This window comes from Oncorhynchus keta, chromosome 29, assembly GCF_023373465.1.
Source record: "Oncorhynchus keta strain PuntledgeMale-10-30-2019 chromosome 29, Oket_V2, whole genome shotgun sequence".
NCBI classification, from domain to species: Eukaryota; Metazoa; Chordata; class Actinopteri; order Salmoniformes; family Salmonidae; genus Oncorhynchus; species Oncorhynchus keta.
This window is the reverse complement of record NC_068449.1, coordinates 46853590-46871413: the sequence shown is the minus strand read 5'-3', so window position 1 is coordinate 46871413 and position 17824 is coordinate 46853590. Positions and strand designations below refer to the sequence as shown.

At 43.9% G+C, this 17824-nt stretch overlaps 2 protein-coding genes across 3 annotated transcripts in view; both read left to right on the top strand.

The window, feature by feature from the left end:
• Positions 1 to 9798, top strand: part of LOC118361940 (zinc finger protein 205-like) — a 52055-nt gene extending 42257 nt beyond the window's left edge. Inside the window, exons 1-3 of one of the 2 annotated variants that reach the window (XM_035742175.2) lie at positions 5712 to 6064; positions 7058 to 7188; positions 7361 to 9798. In XM_035742175.2, the coding sequence (XP_035598068.2) occupies positions 5788 to 6064; positions 7058 to 7188; positions 7361 to 8485 (1533 nt within the window). In that variant the 5' untranslated portion in view covers positions 5712 to 5787 and the 3' untranslated portion in view covers positions 8486 to 9798. Of the gene's footprint in view, positions 1 to 5711; positions 6065 to 7057; positions 7189 to 7360 lie in introns of those variants that run through there. The other variant, XM_052485326.1, reaches the window with a different exon arrangement.
• A 3491-nt stretch (positions 9799 to 13289) lies between these two features.
• LOC118361960 (neurotrophin receptor-interacting factor 1-like) lies at positions 13290 to 15784 on the top strand. The gene is made up of 3 exons (XM_035742198.2): positions 13290 to 13789; positions 14169 to 14299; positions 14504 to 15784. Exons 1-3 carry the CDS (start codon positions 13513 to 13515, stop codon positions 15623 to 15625), a joined length of 1530 nt encoding a protein of 509 aa, XP_035598091.2. The 5' UTR covers positions 13290 to 13512; the 3' UTR covers positions 15626 to 15784.
• The last annotated feature ends 2040 nt before the right edge of the window (positions 15785 to 17824 follow it).

The window sequence follows — 17824 nt, the reverse complement described above, 5'->3', positions numbered from 1 at the left end:
GACCCCCTCCCCCTGGTGGTAGTCTATCAGCAAGTCTGTCTTCTCCTTCAGGATATATTTTAATGCCTCGTGACTGGGTTCATAGAAACCCTGGGCCTAGACCTGGGTTTAGCCTTCCTCAGTTACCTCAGGGTTACCAATACAGACAGGGTCAGGATGGGTATTCACCACAAGAGGTACATAGCCGATAACAGAGTATAGAATCCCAACAACTTCCAAACATTGACTAGAAGTCAAGGAGGGAGCTCAAAGACTAACCACCTGAGTGTGGTGGCTCCTGATTCTATCCCCTCTGGTGTCATTGGGTCACAACGTAGGAGGCTGAGCGTTAGGACGGACGCTGACAAACTGTACGCCTGCCCCACGAGCGGCAAGCGCTTCACTGAGGCAAACTATGTGAAGATGCACGGGACCGTTCACACCAATGAGAGGCCCTTCAAGTGCAAACTATGTTACAAGACCTTCTCCTTCCTGACTAACCTTATCAGACATAGGAGTGTCCACAATGTGAAGAAATCGTAGCAGTGTGGCTTGAGACATACACAGGGAATATCTGGGAACCATTATTAAGCTGACATAGTGGGTATCATAAGTATTCACCACCCTTGGGTTTCTAAAGAACCTACACAAAATACTCTCAAAGTGGATTTTTAAATGTTTTATTGTTAAGATTAAAGAACAATATAACCTAATATACAGTACCAGTCAAAAGTTTGACACACCTACTCATTCAAGGGTTTTTCTTTATTTTTACTATTTTTCTACATTGTAGAATAATAGTAAAGACATACATCAACACTATGAAATAACACATATGGAATCATGTAGTAACCAAAAAAGTATTAAACAAATCAAAATATATTTTATATTTGAGATTCTTCAAAGTAGCCACCCTTTGCCTTGATGACAGCTTTGCACACTTGGCATCCTCTCAACAAGCTTCATGATGTAGCCACCTGGAATGAATTTCAATTAACAGGTGTACCTTGTTAAAAGTTCATTTGTGGAATTTCTTTCCTTCTTAATGCATTTGAATCTGTACTTGAAATTCAATACTTGACTGAGGGACCTTACAGATGTATGGGGGGCAGAGGAAGGGGTAGTCATTCAGAAATCATGTCAACCCCTATTTCACACAGTAAATCTATGTAACTTATGTGATTTGTAAAGACAAATTTGACTCCTAGACTAATGTAGGCTTGCCTTAACAAAAGGGGTGAATACTTATGCAACAACTAACTAATTCATTTGTAAGCATTGGTAAAATTGTGTAGATTAATGACAAAAAAAATCACAATAGAAAATTAGCAAAAAAATAAATGTTCCTTTGTCAGGACCCTGTTTTTCAAAGATAATTCGTAAAAATCCAAATAACTTCACAGATCTTCATGGTAAAGAGTTTAAACACTGTTTCCCATGCTTGTTCAATGAACCATAAACAATTAATGAACATGCACCTACGGAACAGTCATTGAGACACTAACAGCTTACAGACGGTAGGCAATTAAGGTCACTTTTGTAAAAACTTAGGACACTAAAGAGACCTTTCTACTGACTGAAAAACACCAAAAGAAAGATGCACAGGGTCCCTGCTCATCTGGTTGAAAGTGCCTTAGGCATGCTGCAAGGAGGCATGAGGACTGCAGATGTTATTCAGGGCAATACATTGCAATGTCCGTACTGCGAGACGCCTAAGATAGCGCTACAGGGAGACAGGACGGACAGCTGATTGTCCTCGCAGTGGCAGTCCATTATTCCTCCTCCACCAAACTTTACAGTTGGCACTAAGCAGTCGGGCAGATAGCGTTCTCCTGGCGTCCGCCAAACCCAGATTTGTCCGTCGAACTGCCAGATGGTGAAGCGTGATTCATCACTCGAGAATGCGTTTTCACTGCTCCAGAGTTCAATGGCAGCAAGCATTACACCACTCCAGCCAACGCTTTGCATCGAGCATGGTGATCTTAGACTTGTGTGTGGCTGCTCGGCCATGGAAACCATTTTCATGAAGCTTCCGACCAAGATTCTTGTGCTGACGTTGCTTCCAGAGGCAGTGCTGCGCGCAACAGCACTCGGCGTTCCCATTCTGTGTACTTGTGTGACCTACCACTTTGTGGTTGAGCCATTATTGCTCCTAGATGTTTCCATTTCACAATAACAGCACTTACAGTTGACCAGGGCACCTGTAGCAGGGCAGACATTTGACGAACTGAATTGTTAAAAAGGTGGTGTCAAATCAAATCAAATTTGTCACATGCACCGAATTCATCTTACAGTGAAATGCTTACTTACAAGCCCTTAACCAACAATGCAGTTTTAAGAAAAATAAGTGTTAAGTAAAAATAGATAAGTAAAAAATAACAATAGCAAGGCAATTTACAGGGGGTGCCGGTACAGAGTCAATGTGCGCTGGCACCAGTTAGTAGAGGTATTTGAGGTAATATGTACATGTAGGTAGAGTTAACGTGACTATGCATAGATAATAAACAGAGAGTAGCAGCAGCGTAAAAGAGGTGGGGACAATGCAAATAGTCTGGGTAGCCATTTGATTAGCTGTTCAGGAGTCTTATGGCTTGGGGGTAGAAGCAGTTAAGAAGTCTTTTGGACCTAGATTTGGCGCTCCGGTACCACAATGACAGTGCCACGTTGAAAGTCACTGAGATCTTCAGTACAGGCCATTCCACTGTCAATGTTTGATTTTATACACCTGTTAGCAACGGATGTGGCTGAAATAGCCGAATCCACTAATTTGAAGGGACCTACTTTTGTCCATGTGTCAATGTGTAGTTCATACATGCATAATCTATGGGCAGAATTACTGTTTTACCTCAATGAGCCACGAAATCCCCAGTTTTGAAGCAACTGTTGATTGCTCCATTTTGCAAATCTGACCATAACTCTTATCCTCCTGATTCCTTCTTTACAAGCAAATATTAAAGCAGGAAGCACCAGTGACTCGGCCTATAAAAAAAAGTGGTCAGATGAAGCAGATGCTTCAGGACTGTTTAGCTAGCACAGACTGGAATATGTTCCGGGATTCTTCCAATGGCATTGAGGAGTACACCAGATAAGTCACTGGCTTTATCAATAAGTGCATCGAGGACATCGTCCCCACAGTGACTGTACGTACATACCCCAACCAGAAGGCATGGATTACAGGCAACATTCGCACTGAGCTAAAGGGTAGAGCTGCCGCTTTCAAGGAGCGGTACTCTAACCCGGAAGCTTATAAGAAATCCTGCTATGCCCACCGACGAACCATCAAACAGGCAAAGCATCAACACAGGACTAAGATCGAATCGTACTAAACTGGCTCCGGCGCTCGTCGGATGTGACAAGGCTTGCAAACTATTACAAACTACAAAGGGAAGCACAGCTGAGAGCTGCCCACTGACACAAGCCTACCAGACGAGCTAAATAACTTCTGTGCTCGCTTTGAGGCAAGTAACACTGAAACATGCATGAGAGCATCAGCTGCTCCGAACAACTCTGTGATCACGCTCTCCGTAGCTGATGAGAGTAAGACCTTTAAACAGGTCAACATTCACAAGGCCGCTGGGCCAGACTAATTACCAGGACGTACACTCCGAGCATGCGCTGACCAACTGGCAAGTGTCTTCACTGACATTTTCAACCTCTCCCTGTCTGAGTCTGTAATACCAATATGTTAAAAGCAGACCACCATAGTCCCTGTGCCCAAGAACACTAAGGTAACCTTCCTAAATGACTACCGACCCGTAGCACTCACATCTGTAGCCATGAAATGCTTTGAAAGGCTGGTCATTGCTCACATCAACACTATTATCCCAGAAACCCTAGACCTACTCCAATTTGCATAAGCCACCAACAGGTACACAGATGATACACTATTGCACTCCACACTGCCATTTCCCACCTGGACAAAAGGAACACCTAAGTGAGAATGCTATTCATTGACTACAGTTCAGCGTTCAACACCATAGTGCCCTCAAAGCTCATCACTAAGCTAAGGACCCTGGGACTAAACACCTCCCTCTGCAACTGGATCCTGGATTTCCTGACGGGCTACCCCAAGTGGTAAGGGTAGGTAACAACACATCCGCCACGCTGATCCTCAACACGGGGGCCCCTCAGGGGTGCGTGCTCAGTCCCTTCCTGTACTCCCTGTTCATACCAACACCATCATTAAGTTTACTGATGACACAACAGTGGTAGGCCCCCACACACACACACTGCTGCTACTCTCTATTATTATCTATGCATAGCCACTCTACCTACATGTACATAATTACCTCGACACCAGTTCCCTTGCACATTGACTCTGAACTGGTAACCCCTGTATATAGCCCTGCTATTGTTATTTAATGCTGCTCTTTAATTATTTGTTATCTTCTTAAAACTGCATTGTTGTTTAAGGGCTTGTAAGTAAGTGTTTCACTGTATTCAACGCATGTGACAAATAACATTTGATTTGTATTCTTGAAGTTGTGCCAAGCCATTTTCTCTACACCCCCCCACACACACACACACTGCTGCTACTCTCTATTATTATCTATGCATAGCCACTCTACCTACATGTACATAATTACCTCGACACCAGTTCCCTTGCACATTGACTCTGAACTGGTAACCCCTGTATATAGCCCTGCTATTGTTATTTAATGCTGCTCTTTAATTATTTGTTATCTTCTTAAAACTGCATTGTTGTTTAAGGGCTTGTAAGTAAGTGTTTCACTGTATTCAACGCATGTGACAAATAACATTTGATTTGTATTCTTGAAGTTGTGCCAAGCCATTTTCTCTACACCCCCCCACACACACACACACACTGCTGCTACTCTCTATTATTATCTATGCATAGCCACTCTACCTACATGTACATAATTACCTCGACACCAGTTCCCTTGCACATTGACTCTGAACTGGTAACCCCTGTATATAGCCCTGCTATTGTTATTTAATGCTGCTCTTTAATTATTTGTTATCTTCTTAAAACTGCATTGTTGTTTAAGGGCTTGTAAGTAAGTGTTTCACTGTATTCAACGCATGTGACAAATAACATTTGATTTGTATTCTTGAAGTTGTGCCAAGCCATTTTCTCTACACCCCCCAAATCTGGGCCAGCCCCTAGGCAATTCAAGTTCTAACCAATGTACTTCAGCCCCCCACAGCATTATCCAATGAGGTTGCAGTGCGGCCTAACGGCTCAGTGGACACAGCAGAGAGAGCGAGAGCGAGAGAGAGAGAGAGAGAGAGAGAGAGCAATGACGTGGTGCACATATCTGGACATATGTGATGTAGTACACATTTTCTCTCAAAAAAAGACATCTTAAACTGACCATTATTTATCATCATAATGACATAATGTGCCAGTTGGGATGTAGTACTGTCTCACCTTCTCAGGTCCCAGAGCCTTAGCAAGGTATTTGAGTTTTTGAATGACTGGAGTGGGATTTTTGTCGTTTTTGTAAAATGTTGGTAGTTTGTGTGGAATAATGTTATTTTCCGTTCCCCATAATATCATTTATTGCATTTTTTCACCCCTATCCAGTTGGTGGCGGCAATACACCTTTTGCGTGAAATTCGCAACAAAACCTCATCTAAGAAGTAGTAAACGGAAGTAAGCATTGACCAGTTTCAATTTTCACGTTAGCGGTTATATTGTTGTTATTTAGACATTTGTTAAATCAATAGAACTCAAAATATTACAAATTTAACTACACGGCATTACATACTTGCCCCAGGTAGTATTTGATTCGCGTTGGAGACAGGACTTGGCTGATGTTGTCTTGGTAAAGTTAGCTGCTAACAATGGCTGACTGTTTGGTTTTTCACACTCAAATAGCCTCCATCATGGAGGTTCTAGCGAATGCAGCCGTAGCAGAGATCTGTAAACTCGTAGATGACGACTATGCAGTGTTTCGTTTGGAATTAACTCAAAGCCGGAAAGAAAACAGGACATTGCGGAGGAAACTACTGGAACTGAAGGTGGCACGTGAGCGCGCAGAGAGGACAACGCAAGAGCGCGTCCTCGCCAGTCGTCCCAGTAGTGTCAAGATCCTCGACCGATACAGAGGAATGGCAAGAGGTACATTTGGCAAGGCCCAGGGTGTCTCGGTTCATATAGCTCAGTGCCTGTCGCCTTGTTCCCCTTTGTGCATGTGTGTCTTTAGATGTGTTAATCAGAATTGGATCTTGGTCAGTTTTTGGATAGTTAGAATGCAATAATTCACCTGATTACTTAGTTATTTTGCCCAAAGACACAATAGGTTCGTTCCACATCTCCCCCCAAATTAGTTTAACCAAAACCATTATGTTTATAGCTCGATTGGTTTTGTTCCATACATCACATTGTTTTAAGTGAGTTAATAATAGATAATGTCGTGCATCAAGATTCTGTTTAGAATATGATATTGGGTCTTTCCATTTGATTTCAATCACTTTTTAACCACACCCCATTTGAGTTGAACAAAACTTTCTCTACATGTTTGCTCATGGTAGAAGTGGTCAGAAAGTAACTTTTTGGACCTGAATACCAAAACATTTAGGAGATCGATGTGCTCAAAGTCGACCCCACCTTACCATGAGATATCTATGTCTTCATCACTGGAAAATATAAATGGTTAAGTTTTATATAATTTAAATGCTTACAAACAGGGTTGTTAATCTATTTTATAATTTGTTTATTACATTTAATAAAAAAAACAATTAACTTTTTTTTTTTTTTGCCATTTAACGTCAATTATCTAAAAATTGCTAAAATCAGCTACTTTCTCAGAACAGTTCATATCTGACTACTTCTATCATGGGCAAATATGTATATAAGTTTAGTCCAAATGAAAAGTTCTGCGTTCAAAATATGATTGAAATTAAATGGTATGACACAATATCATATTCTAACTTGATTTACTGCATTTTCTATTATTTACTCATTGAAAACTGGGATGCATGGAACATAATCAATCAATAGTATATCAAGAAGTTATATCCTTGCCAATTCTAGAACATGTCAATAGTGTAAAACATACCATTAAGCATTGACAGTAGCTAACCTAACCTCTTCCTGAAATCACTCTCTCAGGTGAAGGACATCTCACTGAAGGCCACAGGAGCTTTGTGAAGCCAGCAGGACACATTACATGGAGAGATGACCAACCAATCACTGTTGATGAGGGGAGTGGAACCTCAACCCAGCAAGTTATCATGATAGAGGTTAGTGTAATAGTGTGGCATGAAATATTAGTTACTTTGTAAATCAAATGTGGCCGTTTATTTCAGTAAGGCTCCCCTCAGGTATTCACTGTCTTACATGTACATCCTCAACAACATTGTAATCCAATTCAACTCATGTACCGGGTAATAACCTCCTCTCTTCTTGTGTCAGTCTGCAGAAACAGAGGCTGCAGGTTCTGGGGTCAAGCTGGAGAGGTCTGAAAGAGAGGAGGACCCATGGCACAGCAGAGACACCCAGACTCGGGCAGCTGTAGAGCCCCATGTAGCCACAAAGGACCCCCCCACCATCGCCCCAGCGCCGCCCAGGACCCGACACAGAATCACGGAGGTCAGTGGAACGCAGAACGCCGTCCTCAAGTCAGAGACAGACACGGATACTTTAACTGTTACACACAGGCTCTTACGCACAGGATCTGACCAGAGATCAGACCCAGAAAGACTGGGGCTGGGGAGACTGGGCTGTCCTCCTGCTTCCGGCTCAGAGTATTTACTTCACAGTAACCCAAGCCCGAGGACTGTTCATTCCCTTCGGGACTCAGGAGACGCATTAGAGACTGGCAATGATCTGTCTTGTTCTTATACTACAGAGATGGACCCTGGCATCATGCCCTTGGGCTTAGAGATACTCACTGATCTGTCCAGAAGAAACTGGAACCGGTACAGTAGTAGTTTATACTCTGAAGGGTGCCTAGATAAGAAAGGGGAGGTTGTAGTCGTAGATGAAGTCACTGTGAAAGTGGAGGGCGACGCTCCTCTGACATGGAATGTAGACAAGACTGACTTAGGAGAAGGACACTCACAAGGCAGAGATTTCTTAAATTACAGGGAAAGCTTAGAGACAAATCCAAATGTCACGACCCAATCTCCTTTACACACTGTCAGGGATCGCGAGTCAGTGTCCACGTTGATGGGACCTTCCAATTCACAGGACCACGTCCTTTTCGATCAGGTATTGAACTCAAAGGGCCAAAAGGCCAAGGCACAGGGTAGAGGAGCAACATCAGGCAAAAGTAAAGAGAAACGGTTCCTATGCATATTCTGTAACAAAGGCTTCAGCTGCCCCCAGAAGGTGGAGATCCACCAGAGGGTCCACACAGGGGAGAAACCCTTCGGCTGTACCCAGTGTCATATGCGCTTCGCTGAGGCTGGCAACCTGAAGAAGCACCAGAGGGTCCACACAGGGGAGAAACCCTTCAGCTGTACCCAGTGTCACATGCGCTTTGCCCAGGCTGGTCACCTGAAGAGACACCAGAGGGTCCACAAAGGGGATAAATAATATAGCTGACCCCAGTGTGAGAACAGATTCTCCAGCCAGCACCATCTGAAGATGCACCTGAAGGGCCAAACGGGCGAAATGTGGTTCGCCTGTACGCACTGTGGGAAGAGGTTGTTAGAGAGGAGCTACCTCAGAATACACCAGCAGAAAAACCATTCCACTTCATAGCTTCTGATGTTTGGATCAAACACTGCATTAAAGACAACCATTCATTTTCATTATTTTCAGCAGAAAATATCATTTGGAATAACCATAGTAACAGATTTCAGTGTTGAATATTTTTGGGTAGAATATTGCATCCAGACATGTGTGATATACACTGAGTGTACAAAACATTAAGGACACCTGCACTTTCCATGACATAGACTGACCAGGTGAAAGCTTTGATCCCTTATTGATGTCACTTTTTAAATCCACTTCAATCAGTGTAGAGGAAGGGGAGCAGACAGGTTAAAGAAGGATTGTGTATGTCTGCCATTCAGAGGGTGAATGGGCAAGACAAAATATTTAAGTGCCTTTGAATGGGGTATGGTAGTAGATGGCAGGCGCACCAGTTTGTGTCAAGAACTGCAACGCCGCTGGATGTTTCACACTCATTACATACATTACATTTAAGTCATTTAGCAGACGCTCTTATCCAGAGCGACTTACAAATTGGTGCATTCACCTTATGACATCCAGTGGAACAGCCACTTTACAATAGTGCATCTAAATCTTTTAGGGCGGGGTGAGAAGGATTACTTATCCTATCCTAGGTATTCCTTAAAGAGGTGGGGTTTCAGGTGTCTCCGGAAGGTGGTGATTGACTCCGCTGTCCTGGCGTCGTGAGGGAGTTTGTTCCACCATTGGGGGGCCAGAGCAGCGAACAGTTTTGACTGGGCTGAGCGGGAACTGTACTTCCTCAGTGGTAGGGAGGCGAGCAGGCCAGAGGTGGATGAACGCAGTGCCCTTGTTTGGGTGTAGGGCCTGATCAGAGCCTGGAGGTACTGAGGTGCCGTTCCCCTCATAGCTCCGTAGGCAAGCACCATGGTCTTGTAGCGGATGCGAGCTTCAACTGGAAGCCAGTGGAGAGAGCGGAGGAGCGGGGTGACGTGAGAGAACTTGGGAAGGTTGAACACCAGACGGGCTGCGGCGTTCTGGATGAGTTGTAGGGGTTTAATGGCACAGGCAGGGAGCCCAGCCAACAGCGAGTTGCAGTAATCCAGACGGGAGATGACAAGTGCCTGGATTAGGACCTGCGCCGCTTCCTGTGTGAGGCAGGGTCGTACTCTGCGGATGTTGTAGAGCATGAACCTACAGGAACGGGCCACCGCCTTGATGTTAGTTGAGAACGACAGGGTGTTGTCCAGGATCACGCCAAGGTTCTTAGCGCTCTGGGAGGAGGACACAATGGAGTTGTCAACCGTGATGGCGAGATCATGGAACGGGCAGTCCTTCCCCGGGAGGAAGAGCAGCTCCGTCTTGCCGAGGTTCAGCTTGAGGTGGTGATCCGTCATCCACACTGATATGTCTGCCAGACATGCAGAGATGCGATTCGCCACCTGGTCATCAGAAGGGGAAAGGAGAAGATTAATTGTGTGTCGTCTGCATAGCAATGATAGGAGAGACCATGTGAGGTTATGACAGAGCCAAGTGACTTGGTGTATAGCGAGAATAGGAGAGGGCCTAGAACAGAGCCCTGGGGGACACCAGTGGTGAGAGCGCGTGGTGAGGAGACAGATTCTCGCCACGCCACCTGGTAGGAGCGACCTGTCAGGTAGGACGCAATCCAAGCGTGGGCCGCGCCGGAGATGCCCAACTCGGAGAGGGTGGAGAGGAGGATCTGATGGTTCACAGTATCGAAGGCAGCCGATAGGTCTAGAAGGATGAGAGCAGAGGAGAGAGAGTTAGCTTTAGCAGTGCGGAGCGCCTCCGTGATACAGAGAAGAGCAGTCTCAGTTGAATGACTAGTCTTGAAACCTGACTGATTTGGATCAAGAAGGTCATTCTGAGAGAGATAGCGGGAGAGCTGGCCAAGGACGGCACGTTCAAGAGTTTTGGAGAGAAAAGAAAGAAGGGATACTGGTCTGTAGTTGTTGACATCGGAGGGATCGAGTGTAGGTTTTTTCAGAAGGGGTGCAACTCTCGCTCTCTTGAAGACGGAAGGGACGTAGCCAGCGGTCAGGGATGAGTTGATGAGCGAGGTGAGGTAAGGAGAAGGTCTCCGGAAATGGTCTGGAGAAGAGAGGAGGGGATAGGGTCAAGCGGGCAGGTTGTTGGGCGGCCGGCCGTCACAAGACGCGAGATTTCATCTGGAGAGAGAGGGGAGAAAGAGGTCAGAGCACAGGGTAGGGCAGTGTGAGCAGAACCAGCGGTGTCGTTTGACTTAGCAAACGAGGATCGGATGTCGTCGACCTTCTTTTCAAAATGGTTGACGAAGTCATCTGCAGAGAGGGAGGAGGGGGGATTCAGGAGGGAGGAGAAGGTGGCAAAGAGCTTCCTAGGGTTAGAGGCAGATGCTTGGAATTTAGAGTGGTAGAAAGTGGCTTTAGCAGCAGAGACAGAGGAGGAAAATGTAGAGAGGAGGGAGTGAAAGGATGCCAGGTCCGCAGGGAGGCGAGTTTTCCTCCATTTCCGCTCGGCTGCCCGGAGCCCTGTTCAACAGTTTTCTGTGTCTATCAATAATGGTCCACTACCCAAAGGACATTCAGCCAACTTGTAGGAAGAGTTGGACTCAACATAGGCCAGAATCCCTGTGGAATGCTTTCGACACCTTATAGAGTCCATACCCCAACAAATTGAGGCTGTTCTGAGGGCAACTCAATATTAGGAAGGTGTCAATGTTTTGTACACACTTTGTACAGCCTAAAAAGGGTTACGTAATGTGTTTAACATGTATTGACTCAGGGGTTGAATACTTATCTGATGAAGATTAGTTTTATTTTTCACTTTCTTTTACAAATGTAAAATTTTTCTTCCACTTTGACATTGAGTATTTTGTGTCGTTAAAACAAAAGACAAATCCATTTTAATCCCACTTTGTAACAACAAAATGTGGAATAAGTAAAGGTGATATATTGTTTGTACTGTGTAGGCTAAATGATGTTCACAAATGCCTATTTCATTACTTCCATTCAACAACTGCATCCCCCCCGAATAACCTTTTAATGAAAAAATGAATGCAGTGTGTCAAGCAGATTTGTAGTAGAGACATGTGCATGTGTGGTTTTAATATGGTGTATTTAAAATGATTAATAAACATAATAAAAACAATGGGACTTTTCTTTGACTTGCATTGAGACTCTTTAATATACATCACATCTGATCTCACCCTATTCTACATACACCCAAGAGCACTTTATAACTAATATACACTTACTAAATATACCAACACAAACCCAGACACTAACAAACACCTACTGTACATGTCAAAATAGTTTACTCAGGTTTGTGGATGACTTGACCTATCATAGCTGACTCAGCTGACTCATATTTACCCACATCATATTTATGTCCACCATGATGGGTTTAACAACAATGAAGTCATTTTGTAACTACAGTATAGGACTCAAACGTAGTGGGGATGGGTAAACACTCCACGTTGAAAGTGTGTTTATTATCTGTGTGTACATACCTGATGGAGTGTATGTCTGTGTGATCTGTATCACCTCTCTTCCAAGAGGAGGAGGGTCCAGAGGTGCTGGTGAAGGAGGAGGGGTGTGAGGAGGGTCTGGGTAACCCTGAGGGGACCATGGTCATAGACGACAACCAGACTACACCTCCTCCTGAACCCACAGAGGAACCAGCTGAGCAGCACATAGCAATCCCTCATTGCCTAATCAGATGCTGTTCCATAGCAATTTGACAAACTGACTTGTTAGAAAGGTGGCATCCTATGATGCTGCCACGTTGAAAGTCACTGAGCTCTTCAGTATGGGCCATTCTACTGCCAATGTTTGTCTATGGAGATTGCATGGGTGTGTGCTCAATTTTATACACCTGTTAGCAACGGTTGTGGTTGAAATAGCTGAATCCACTCATTTGAAGGGCCATACTTTTGGCCATGTAGTGTATTGTTTAAACCTCCCGCTTTGGGCTGGATGTGTCAATGAGTAGTTCATACATGCATAATTTACGTGCCGAATTACTGCCTTCCTTCAATTTGCCACGGAAGTGACTGTTTTCTTGAAGTTGTTCCATTTCCCCCCCACCTTGGCCAGCCCCCTGGTAATCCAAATTCTAGCAAAAGCAAATGTACTTCAGCCCCTCGCACCATTTTCCAATGAGGTTGCAGGGTTGGCCCAATGGCTCAGTGGACACGAGAGAGATAGCGAGAGAGAGAAATGACGTGGTGCACATATCTGGACATGCGACGCAGTACGCAATTTTCGGGGAACACTTTTGGCCTGTGCATGCTAGTTTCAGAACTACTAGCAAAAAAATGATACAAAAGTACCTGTGAATCTCTTTAAAAAGTGGCCAATCAGCTGAAATCCAATCAAAACATTAAAATCTTAAAGTAGTAGTATTTTGGTCATATCACATGTGTGCAGAACATTACCATTATATAACATCATAATTACATCATGTGCCCGTTGGGATGGAGTACTGTTTCATGCTCTCTCAGGCCCCAGAGCCTTAGCATGGTATTTGGGGTTTTGAATGACTGAAGGATTATAATTTTTTGGTTTATGTACATTTTTTGTAGATTGAATAATGTTATTTTCCCTTCCCCATAACGGAATAAAATGTTACCTTGTGCATTTTTTCACCCCGTCCAGTGGGTGGCGGCAATGCATCTTTTGCTTAATATTCGCCACAAAACCTCACCGAAGTAGTAGTAAACGGAAGTAAGCATTTACAATTTTCACGTTAGCGGTTTGTTGTTGTTATTTATACATTTATTAACGCCATGGAACTCAAAATATTACTAATTTAACTGCATAGCATCACATACTTGCACTAGGTAGTCTTAAATTTGCGTTGGAGACGGGACTTGGTTGATATTGTCTAGGTAAACTAGCTGCAAACGTTAACGTTAGCTAACAATGGCTGACTGTGTGGTTTTTCACACTCAAATAGCCTCCATCATGGAGGTGTTAGCGAATGCAGCCGTGGCAAATATCTGTAAACTCGTAGATGACGACTATGCAGTGTTTCGTATGGAAATAAATCAAAGCCAGAAAGAAAACAGGTCATTGCGGAGGAAACTACTAGAACTGAAGGTGGCACGGGAGCGCGCCGAGAGGACAATGCGAGAGCGCGTTCTCGCCATTCGTCCCAGTAGTGTCAAGATCTCCGACCGATACAGAGGAACGGCAAGAGGTACGTTTTGCAAGGCAGAGGCTGCGGGGACTGTCGCCCCGTTGCCCTCTGTGTCTTTCGAAGTGGTTAACCAGAATTGGATCTTGGTCCGTTTTTGGATACTATGCAATATTTCACACCTGATCCAAATTAAAAGGTGTGCAGTCAAAATATGATTTAAATTCAATGGAACGACCTAATATTTTATTCTAACTAAATTCTTGATTTACTGCACTTCCCATTATTTACTAAATGAAAACAATGTGATGCATGGAACATAATCAATCAATTGTATGTCAAGAAGTTATGAAATGTTTTACCTACATCTGTGTCAATAGTGTATATTAAGCATTGACAGTAGCTAACCGAAGCACCTCTTTTCCCCCCATCAATCTCTCAGGTGAAGGAAATCTCACTGGAGGCCACAGGAGCTTTGTGAAGCCAGCAGCACACAAAACATGGAAAGATGACCAACCAATCACTGTTGATGAGGGGATTGGAACCTCAACCCAGCACGTTATCATGATAGAGGTCAGTGGAAGTGTTGCGTGAAATATTAGTTACTTTGTAAATCAAATGTGGCCGTTTATTTCAGTAAGGCTCCCCTCAGGTATTCACTGTCTTACATGTACATCCTCATGTATCTGCCATAGGGGAGATTGTGAGACTTCCCTACAACATTGTTATACGATTCAACTCATATACCAGTAATAACCTCCCCTCTTCTTGTGCCAGTCTGCAGATGCAGAGGCTGCAGGTTCTGGGGTCAAGCTGGAGAGGTCTGAAAGAGAGGAGGACCCATGGCACAGCAGAGACACCCAGACTCGAGCGGTGGTAGAGCCCCTTGTAGCCACAAAGGACCCCCCCACCATCGCCCCAGCGCCGCCCAGGACCCGACACAGAATCACGGAGGTCAGTGGAACGCAGAACGCCGTCCTCAAGTCAGAGACAGACACGGATACTTTAACTGTAACACACAGGCTCTTACGAACAGGATCTGACCACAGATCAGACCCAGAGAGACTGGGGAAGGGGCCACTGCGCTATCCTCCTGCTCCCGGCACAGATTACTTACCGGTATTTCACCAGAGCCAGAGGATGGTTCATTCCCGTGGAGATGGTGAAATCACTGCTGGTGATGATCCGTCTTGTTCTTACACTACAGAGATGGACCCTGGCAACATATCCTTGGGTTTAGAGACACATACTGATCTGTCTAGAGGGGACTGGAACCGGTACAGTAGTAGTGTATACTCTGAAGGGTGCCTAGATAAGAAAGGGGAGGGTCTGGTCATAGATGAGGTGACTGTGAAAGTGGAGGGCGACGCTCCTCTGACATGGAATGTAGACAAGACTCACTTAGGAGAAGGATACTCACAAGGCAGAGATTTCTTAGATTACAGGGAAAGTTTGGAGACAAATCCAAATGTCACGGCCCACTCTCCTTTACACACGGTCAGGGATCGCGAGTCAGTGTCCACGTCGATGGGACCTTCCGATTCACACGACCACGTCCTTTTCGATCAGGTATTGAACTCAAAGGGCCAAAGGGCCAAGGGGAGGGGAGGTGGAGCAACATCAGGTAAAGAGAAACGGTTCCTCTGCATGTTCTGTAACAAAGGCTTCAGCTGCCTCCAGAAGGTGGAGATCCACCAGAGGGTCCACACAGGGGAGAAACCCTACAGCTGTACGCAGTGTCATATGCGCTTCGCTGAGGCTGGCAACCTGAAGAGGCACCAGAGGGTCCACACAGGGGAGAAACCCTTTGGCTGTACCCAGTGTCACATGCGCTTCGCCCAGGCTGGTCACCTGAAGAGACACCAGAGGGTCCACACAGGGGAGAAATCTTACAGCTGACCCCATTGTGAGGAGAGATTCTCCTGGAAGAGGTTCTCAGACGGGAACTACCACCAGCAGAAAAAACATTCCACTCTATAACATAGAAAGCAACTATTCGTCTCAGTAGCTTCTGATGTTAAGTTCAAACACTGCATTAAAGACAACAATTAATTTTCATTATTGTCATCAGAAAATATAATTTGACACAACGAAAGTAACAGATTTCAGTGTTGAATATTGCTGGGTAGAATATTGCATCCAGACATTGTGTGATATACACTGAGTGCACAGAACATTAACATCTGCTCTTTCCATGGCATAGACTGAAAAGATGAAAGCTATGATCCCTTATTGATATCACTTAAATCCACTTCAATCAGTGGAGATGAAGGGGGGAGACCAGTGGAAGGATTTTTAAGCATTAAAGATAATTGAGAAATGGATTGTGTGTGTGTGCCATTCAGAGGGTGAATGGGAAAGACAAACGATTTAAGTGCTTTTGAAAGGGGTATGGAAGTAGGTGCCAGGCGCACTGGCTTGTGTCAAGAACTGCAACACTGCTGGATTTTTAACACTCAACAGTTTAATGTGTATGAAGACTGGTCCACAACCCAAAGGATATCCAGCCAACTTGACAGAACTATAAGAATCATTGGAGTCAACATGGGCCAGCATCCCTTGACACCTTGTAGAGTCTATACCCAAATTGAGGCTGTTCTGAGGGGCAAAAGTGGGGGGGTGCGCGTGACTCAATATTAGGAAGGTGTCTGTTTTGTACACTCAATGTATGAGGCATATATAAGCCTAAAAAGTCTTACATAGTGTGTTTGATTTTAAAATGTATTGACTCAGGGTTTGAATACTTATCTAATCAAGATATATTCTGTTCTTTTTTTAAATCTTAAAAGTCAAATATTAGACTTTCTTCCACTTTGACAGAGTATTTTGTGTTGATCATTGACATGGAAAAAAATTACAATTAAATCCATTTTAATCCCACTTTGTAACACAGCAAAATGTGGAAAAAGTCAAGGGGTGTGAATACTTTCTGAAGGCACTACTTAATTTCTATAAGGTGCTATATTGTGCTTGAACGTTGTAGGCTAAATGCCTATTTCATTACTTCCATACAACTATTTAATTTTTCCCCCAAGACACTTGTATTGATCAATTTAATGCAATTTATCAAGCAAATTTGTAGTGGAGACATGTGCATGTGGTGGTTTTCATATGTTGTATTTCAAATTAGTTTATGTTTAATAAAAACTAAAAATATATAATTCTAATACTTTTTAAAAATTATCATTGAGATGATCTTTAATATACATCGCATCTGATCTCACCCTATTCTGCGTAAACACGACTGCACGTTATATGCATACCGGCACACTAGCAAACACCTACTGTACACGTCACAATAGTATAGTCAGGTTTGTCTCATGATTACTTTTGACTTATCATAGCTGACTCATTTACCCACAACAACATATTTATGTCCACCATGATTTGTTTAACAATAATTAAGTCATTCTGTAACTACAGTATAGGACTCAAGCATTGTGGGGATGGGTAAACACCCCATGTTGAAAGTGTGTTTATTATCTGTGTGTACATACCTGAGGGAGTGTGTCCGTAATCTGTATCACCTCTCTATTCAAGGAGGGGGGTCCAGAGGTGATGCGGGTGAAGGAGGTGGGTGTGAGGAGGGTCTGGGGAACCCTGATGGGACAATGGTCATGGAGGACAACCAGACTACACCTCCTCCTGAACCCACAGAGGAACTGGCTGAGCAGCACAGGACCACACACAATCTCACTGAGGTGAGCCCACTGTGAACTACTGTCTGTATGGTATTAGGTCAGGTCTTGATACATTTTGTCTTAAGTGTAGGAACATACATTTTGAATTTAAAAAACTGTCACGCCCTTACCTTAGTTATCTTTGTTTTCTTTATTATTTTTTTTTGTTGGGTCAGGGTGTGACTAGGGTGGGTATGTTAGTTTTTGTATTGTCTAGTTTTTTTTTTGTATATCTAGGTTTTTTTGTAAGTCTAGGTATTAGTATGTCTATGGTGGCCTGAATTGGTTCCCAATCAGAGGCAGCTGTTTATCGTTGTCTCTGATTGGGGATCATATTTAGGTAGCCATATTCCCTTGGGTATTTTGTGGGTTCTGTCTATGTATAGTTGCCTGTCTGCACTAGTTGTATAGCACTTCG